The sequence below is a fragment of the Dendrobium catenatum genome, unplaced genomic scaffold (assembly GCF_001605985.2).
Source record: "Dendrobium catenatum unplaced genomic scaffold, ASM160598v2 fragScaff_scaffold_621, whole genome shotgun sequence".
Lineage (NCBI taxonomy): Eukaryota > Viridiplantae > Streptophyta > Magnoliopsida > Asparagales > Orchidaceae > Dendrobium > Dendrobium catenatum.
The window spans coordinates 12,498,431-12,507,448 of NW_021319083.1; the positions used below are offsets into that span (position 1 = coordinate 12,498,431).

Sequence of the window (9,018 nt, forward strand, 5' to 3'; positions counted from 1 at the left end):
TAAAATTTTTCTATTTTTATATATTTAATACTTAAATTTTTATATTTATATATATATAATTCTCAAAATTTAAATAATAAAAAACAACATAAATATTAATTTATTCAAGATAAATTTCATTTTTAGCATAATTTTGATATTAAAATTATTGGTGTCAAAAATTGACCTCCCGAAAAATTTAGGCTTAGGTTGACCAATTTAATTAATAATTTGACTTTGAATTGTGTTTTCCGACCTGTTTATTAAACGAGTCTGATTCAAATTGACATGCTAACCCATATTCATCTGAAAATGATCCGTTTACCATTTTTAATTTTTACATGTGAATTTAATCTTTTTTTTAATAAAATATCATCAATTTTATAGTTAATATGTTAGAAAAAAAATATTTTTTATTTTTTATATGATCACTCTATCATATGTTTTTTGTTTCACGCATGTGAACACTCAGCATTTCACTTTCATTTAACACTTGTATTTTTTACAATTCTACATGTAGCCAAACAATCCCTTAGTACATTTCAATTTTTTGAGTGTGTTTCTTTCATTTCTTATTCCATTAATTCTAAAATTGGGATCGAAAATTTATTAAAATAGAATTTGCACCCTCCCCCCCCCCTAGTTTGGGTTTGCATCATTATGGTTACTAGAGATTCATAGTGATGTTTTTCACCCATTTATTAAACTGGTCGGATTTTGAATGATTGGTTTTGGGTCTGATCAATTTCGAGTCGGATCCAAAGCAGACTTGCCGACCATGTTTGACACTCCTAATTAAGATGATGCATAAATAAATATAAAAAAAATTAATATTAAATATATAAATACATAAAATTATGTGTGTGTGTTCGTGCGTGTGTATATATATATATTCTCAGAAAGAGTTAACATAACACCAATTGTGAATGAATACTTTAAGCTAAGTAACCTTTTTTTTTATTGAGATCTAAAATAAAAGGGGAAAAAAAAGATATTATAATTAATTTGATATATGTACTCATAAAATAAAAATAAAACAGATTTGTTAAAAAAAAAATATTTTGATATTATCAAATTTTTATTTATGAATTTTTTAACAACTTTTTTAGCTCATTTAGAGAGAGAAAGAGAGAGAAATATATTTATGATAAAAATGTTTTTCTCACTCTTTTTTCATTTAAAAATTTCAATCAAAATAATGCATTTATCATCTTCCTAACTTATTCTCACTACAAATTCTAATACTTTACTTTTTTAGAAATAATAATAATAATATACTTTTAATAATATAAAAATTAAATTGGCTCATTATCTAAATAAAGTGGAGCTTAATTAATTAATTTGCTTGGATTTCTTTGTTGAGTGAAGGTTTACAAATTTTAATTCATTGCAAAAAAATTAATTTCTGTTTTGCCACTATGCTTTGTTACTTTTAAAAAAAATTATATTATAAAACTTTTTTCTACAATAGTTTTAAGAAGTTATTTTCTCTATAGCAACTGTACAATGTATTAAAAAAGCCGCCCCAAACAAAATCTAAGTAATTTCTGTAAATAGTAAAAATGCTATGATGTCACAAAAATGCCTCTTAAAACTTAACCCATTATTTATCGGATTAAATGGCCAACAAAAAAGGGTATATCATAAAAAAATAAAAATTGAATCTATATAAAAACCCTTTTTTTATAAATATCTTTTTGTATGTGATTTAAAATCATAAATATGATATTATTATTTAAAAATAAATAAATTTAGGCCTTCACAATAAAAACTTTCTAGCTATGCCATTGGTTATAATTTTCTATCATGTGCCTCAAATATGAATTCATACATGGGCATATTCTCATTTCATATGTGTAGTAGTGGAACTAAGGAGGTGTTTAGGTAGCTCCTCTCTCTAAATTTGAGAAAAATTATATTTAACAAATGTATAATATAAAAGTCTTAAACATTTCATCTACAACTAATTACATTCTTTCTTCTTCTTATATGAAATCATAATCTCATCAATGAATGTGAGTAACCATTAAAATAAATTATACAAAAAATCATAAATCACAAAATTTTATTGAAAAAATGAAGCATGACTCAAAATATCTAGTTTTGTAAGACTATTAGGAGAGTATAATTTTAATATACACACGCATTAAAACTAACACTCAATCCCAAATCACAAAAAGTGAAGCTGCCACAATCAAATATAGAGGTTTTAAAAATACTAGTGTTTGGTTTGATGAAAAAAAAGAGATGATGAGAAAAATTTTGATTAATTCCAATGTCACTTCATGATGTATTTTTTATTTATTTTAAACATACCCAATTTTTATTGAATTCTAAAAACATCGCAAACTATCGCTCTTGCCAGCGCCATTGCCACCACTGTGGTTGCCATCGCTTCCCACTTCCACCACTACATGTTTGCAGCTCACCATCCACTGCAGAAACATCGTCATTGCCAGCCAATAATGTCAACCATCGCCACAATCTGGGCCAACACTCATCATAATGGTCACCACCCTTCATTGCTGCCAACCATTGTCGATCAATGTCATCTCCACCTACCGATCGCCAAACCACAAGCTACTCGCCATCGTTGCCAACTATCATGTTTTAGAATCTAATTTGCATAATTACATTTTCCTATTTTTTACTCATTCAACCATTCAAGCAGAGCTTATAAATTTCATATAAATCACGAAAAGCTTAAATACATTATTTTCATCTTTACAATTTGATACAAGTCCAAAATAACGTATATGTAATAGTCATTGTACATAATGAACTGACTCAACTGAATGAATATGACTACAAAACAGAAAGACTACTAAACACCAGTACATCAGATCATTCTGAAGCTTTATTATCCTTACTTGAAAATATGTAAAAACTACATAATTAGCATAAAAGCTCAACAAACACCACTATCTATTGCTGAAATCAATACACATAACATATCATATAAATAGTCTTTTATCATCTATTACATATCATGCATCATGTTATATTGTATCAGTGACGTAACATTGTCATATAAGTATGGCTACTTATCATTCATGTTCCTGATATCATTCAATTAGTTACAATCATTATTATCAATTACTAGCAAGCAGTAGTCAATTTATCATATCTATCATATGTTATCTCTCTCTTCTACTACATCATGTCAATTAGTAGTCATCAATCTTATCCATTTTATAAGTACATATATCTGTATCATATGCTATCAATGCACACACATCTATGACATATGCTTCAACATACTATCAATATATGTATGCATCAACGTATGACTAAGCAAGGCAGGTCATTCCACTTTAATATGGTATTTTGCATCCTTTCATTAAATATTTATATCATTAATCATTATTATTATCATTACATGTGTCTTTCAATAATCTTAAAGAATTGTCACTCTCTGCTCGTTGGAGTAATCAATCATTTGTTATAGGCTACAAATAGGATAACACCACAAACTATCTATAAAGGAAAGTCCATCGGCCCACCCTCATGCATATTATATTATGTTTTAGGAGCCAACCCATATTAATTATAGTGTTAATAGCCTACATTCCTTGCTTACATGAAATTAACACATGCATCGAATATCAGTGGTATCATTTTCATATATAAAATACAATAATTCATGAATACAAAAAAATGTGTAAAATATGCATTAACTTTGAAAAATCATAACTCACAATTTTCCCATTGAAATTCAATAATATTCTAATCAAAATGTTCATAAATAACGATCTCTATCACATATCAAAAGTTACATAGTTAAACTTCAGATAAATAAGAGATATTAACTTTTTATCACTTTGAAGAGAGAGAACATACCAAACTCAAAATAATTGAAAATAGAAATAGAGTAATGATTACTTACAATCATTAGAATAACTTTTATAATAGGAACAACAGATTTTAAAGCCCCAAAGAACTTTCTCTATTCTTTCTCTTCTTTCTCTTTCTCTCGCCTCTCCTTTCTCTCCCTCTCCTTATCCTTTCTTTCCTACAAGATGAAGTGAAAGGAAGGGATGGGGAGATGACATGGATTTATATTAAACATATAAAAAAAATACTATTCATAGGGCTATGGTTTAGGACATTCTAAATTTTCAAATAACTTTATTTTAAAACATTTTTGGGTTTTTACACTAACTGCCGCTAACATTGGGTTTTATAGCACATTTATTTTACTTCAAATAAAAAAATAACATATAATTAGAATAAATTATTTTTGTTTTACACTCATATAAACAACTTCAAATATTTCAAATACATTATCTTTATTTTATACTATATTTTGTTTTACTTTTTTTTTTTTCGCAAATCAAAGAGCATCTACTACAACTTATTTTGTAAGATACATAAAATCATCAGAGTCAACAAAATTAGAATTGCAGCATTCAATTTTTTCCTCATAATTTATTTCAAGATATCATTTAAAATATATGTGAATGACTTATTTCTAGGAAAAAATTTTGTATCAACATATTCCAGCAAAAAAACTTGGTCAAAATTTCTACAAATGTTTAAATTTGTTTTAATATAAATACAAAATAAGAACAATCAAGCAAAACTTATATTATATTAATCTCAAAATAAATTTAAATTTTTAAAATTTATCAATATTAACAATTTAATTAGATACCTTATCGTATTTTTTTCTTCTCCATTATTTAAATTTTCACATGAAAACAAGTAAATTGGTATGCACATGTGAACATGTATGAGTGTTTATTAATTATTAAATGATTTATTATAAATTATATAATTTGATAAATTACTCGTTATTAAACATGTGAAAATTGATCATATTAGATGCAAATGATAAGATAATACATAAAAGCAATAGATTAAAATGTTAATAACTATTTTCTACATAAATAAGGGTGTATTTTGAATGATATTTTTTAAATAATTTTGGCAACAGTTCTATATATTCATTTTAATCCAAATTATATTTGAATCATATCCCTAAAAAGAAAAAAATTCATGCTTAATCGCACCCATTTCATGCCAATAAAGTGAATTTGAGAGAATTTTTTCACAGCTTTCAGTTTCGTTTGAGGCAGCTTTCTTACTGCTTTCTAAAAAACTTTTTAGTATAAAATTTTTTTGTTTCAAAAAATTTTGTACTAAAAAACTCCTTTAAAAATAGTAAGAAATGCATCCCAAATAAAGCCTTCATCTACACTAACTGCTTCCAACCCCTACAAAACGACTATTTTTCATAACATGATAACATGATATCATAGCATGATGAACAAAGAGATAGGCCAACATTGGTGTTCAAAAAAGTGATTACTTGAACGCATAAAGAGAAATTTCTGATCGTTAAATTCATTTAATAAAAAGAAGAGATGAGATCTAACATCCCAACAAAAGTAATTTTAAAACATAAAAGCAAACACTTTTAAAAAAATAGTTAAACAGCCAATAACTTCTAAGAATAAGCTGGTAGAAATAGTACTCACTTGTTTGGGAAGTAGACCAGGGGAGAATAAATGATATTTTACATTTCCATATGCTCACTTGCTTGATCTGGTAATAGAAATGCTATATTGGAGATGTCTAGCTCCACCTCTCTCATGATACCAAGAAGCTTTCTGGCCAGAATATCATCACTTAATGACCAGCTACAGCAGAAGAAAGTTTCAGTTTTACAGTCACTTTGCCCCTGCTGGATCCTGTAGGAACAAAGATCATTCAAACAAATTCGAGCCTGAAATGATTTCAACCGGAGATGATCAAAAGTTTTCTGGATATTGCAGCAATCAATTTTGGATTCAAACTCCCTTGATAGTAACTCTAGTAAAGAATGAAAAGGTGTTTCAAATGAGGCGTTCATTTCTGAAGGCTGGGAGAGATTATTAGGTGCGGTGTCCGGACCGTCCAGAGGCGAATCCGGATGCGCTATGTCACTCAGATGCACTGGGCCTTGGGTGACATGGTGCGTCCGGATTCGTTCGGAGGCGAATCCGGACGCCGCACGTAATAATTTTCCAGGCTGGGGGGGATTTGGTTCGGAATTAGATTCTCCTGGGAGAGGTTTGGTTCCTCCAGTAGAGAAGTCTAGTGATTGCAGGCTGTTCTTTACTTTGACCGGGCAGCAGAAAGCCAGCTGAACCGTATGCTTCTTTGCATCCAATGTGTGAAGAAGGTCATTTTCAGAAACAATCTTTGCTATCTTGTTCTTCTCCATCAAAAGAATGCCTTCAGCTATTCCTTCATTACTGCAAATTTCTGAGATCTCTTCATGATTGATAATGGTATCTGAAACGCAAAGCAGTTCATGCTTTGATCGGTTAAAGTTTCGATTAAAATGATTTCTTAAGAATGATTTGGTAACATCAACTCTTATAGTTTGTCTGGCAGGAACAGATACAGCCTCATTGTTTGCTGGATAAAAACAAGGAATTCCAAGTTCAGACTCTATTCTTCCTTTCAATATTGCCATCTTAGGCTTCTCTCCATGTACAAGTATGACATGTTTTGGAGATAAAAAGCTAAGGAGATCCATGATACCCTTTGCATCAGTGTGAGGGCTGAAAGACATCTGATGGATCTGGCAGGAATAAAACCTTTTTAGAGCATAAGAAACAGAAAGGAAAAAAACAAGCAAAACAATGCTTAACAATATAATAGATAGATAGTTAGCCTTGAGTTACTATGTTATGAATTTTACTAATTCGTTGTATTAGGCTTTTGATGATGCTAGAATATAGCAAATACTTCTCTCTGCCTTAAGCAACTTGCATGTTTATCAGGGAGCCAAAACTGCTTACGGAAAGACGCTTTATCAGGGAGTAAAATTTAAAGATAACAATGCATTTCTGTGAGAAGACCCTTTTTTAATGAGTTGTTCATTGGCATAGTCTCTCCTAAAAGAGCAATAGTTAGAGGAACTAATTTATTGATACCCAACAGATTTTTCCATCTTCGTGTAAATCATAATAAAACAACTGCATGTAGATAAACTTTTACCATTGAGTCTAAGGCTTCATTAGGGATGGCTTTCTTACTGCTTCTTAAAGCAGTTTTCTAATAAAAAAATTTTAATTTTTGTACTAAAAAGCTACTTTATGAAGCAGTAAGAAAGCGGTCCCAAATGAAGCCTAAATAAAACTTGCAACACCGGTAGCAAGGTAGAGAACAGCTTTTGAACAAACCTGGCATCGGACGTCAATGCAAGTATCTTTGTCCAAATCAATCCGAGTAGGTTTACCGGACATAAGTTTATGCCCCACTGTTCCAGCAACACAGTAGCTGCCAAAATAATAAAAAACCATCAAACAACAATCAATATGCTAGAGTTCTTGCAGCAAAATAAAAAAAAATTAAAAAAAAAAAATCAAGCAATCAAATATTCTGGGAAGGCAAATACAATCACAAGAAATTCAGATATCCAAAGGCTCCAATAATCCAAAAAGAGATGAAGATTAGATCAGGGTTAATTGTAGTTTCAAGTACCATGATAATCAGAGGGGTCCTACTAATCATTCTATATGTTCGTGAAATATGAGAACCTTTCAAATGGCAAAATATGCCTATAAAAACCTTGAGTTGGTTATAATTTCTAGAGCAGTTATTTTTTTTTTCTCACCATGTTATATATCTGAATGGGTTGGGTTTGGGCACAAAATAGTGAAGTTGATTATGGTGTAGGCAATAATTTTACTTATTATTATGATCAACTAGCAGTAACATTAGAGCATAAAAGCTTTTTGGAAGACAACTACAATGGTACCTGGTAAAAATCTAACTTTGAGGGTTTATAACTCCCCCATAAAGTGTATGCAAGAAGGTCTAGCATTGATGAATTTCCCTAAGTCATCAGTAATTACTATAACAAAATCTTCACCTGATGTTAACTACCTTTCCTTATGGGTCTCAGACTGAAATTAATAGAGAAAAATGTGGGGAGACGATTGTTGCCGGGCCACTACTCAGAAGCATCAGATCACTCAAGTGGCGCTTCCATACTCAAATTTGACACCATATGACTACTTTTCCCACGTTTGTTCATCAAGGCAGTTTGCTTTTACCCAAGTTCCGTACCAACTCTGACCAATTTGTCAAAAAGCAAATGAGGCATCAATAGAGTAATCCGTCAATTTGACATGACAATTCTCAATTGTTAAGGTAATATGTCATCGGGACAATTTGATTTGGTGCCCTAGCCCATCAGGTGGTGAGTTAGTGGCTTAATATGTTAGTTTTCCACTCTATGAGCCTCACTAGTCAGGTCAGTAGTCAACCTCCAGAGTCATTGGATGTGGTTTATGATCCAAGTGTATTTTCGCCTAATAGAACTATCAGTTCTCTTTTGAGCCAATGGGTGACCACCTATTGGGTCAAGCTAAGACATGTGAAAATAAAAAGTGCAAGTAAAATTTTGATCTCTTACAATTCCAACTCAAAAGCAATCTGAAATGCTTGATCCATTGAAGAGGTAAGATCACCTTTCATCAAACAACTCCTATGAAGAACTCTAAGAAAAGATTAACTTAAGATTCTCCATGAAATCACGTGGGATCATTAGTTCAATATATTTATCAAAGAAGTGAACAATTGTCATGATTATTAGACAAGTTTTACGATGGTTGTTGATTATCTAACACAACCCTCAACTTTTATCATCCAGGACATGATACATGGCAACGACAGTGTTTATCATCCAGATTAGAGAGAGTCGCCTTAGATGGTTTGGGCACATAAAACGGCGGCCTTTTGATGACCTGATTAGGAAAGTAGATGTATTAGATTTGACTTATGTTAAGAGAGGTACATGTAGGCCTAAAAATACTTGGTTAGAAGATATTAAAAATGACATTTCTTTATTAGATTTAGATGAGAATTTGACTCTTAATATGACATAATGGAAAAAAAGGATTCATGTAGACGACCTCACATAGTGGGATAAAGATTTGTTGTTGTTGTTTTTGTAGTCAACAATTTGTATAATACTTGGTCTTAAGGTAAGCATCTCATTCATTAATTGGCCATGATAAGCACATAAAAGATTCTTTTTAT

General features: G+C 30.4%; 1 protein-coding gene across 1 annotated transcript in view; it reads right to left on the reverse strand.

Annotated features, from left to right (window-relative positions):
- Positions 1-5,313: 5,313 nt before the first annotated feature.
- LOC110112461 (cleavage and polyadenylation specificity factor subunit 3-II) overlaps positions 5,314-9,018 on the reverse strand; it is a 101,553-nt gene continuing 97,848 nt past the window's right edge. The window contains exons 12-13 of the mRNA XM_028694991.1: positions 7,155-7,251; positions 5,314-6,550 (exon numbers count right to left, since the gene is read on the reverse strand). Coding sequence (XP_028550824.1) covers positions 5,498-6,550; positions 7,155-7,251 — 1,150 coding nt within the window. The 3' untranslated portion in view covers positions 5,314-5,497. The remainder of the gene's footprint in view (positions 6,551-7,154; positions 7,252-9,018) is intronic.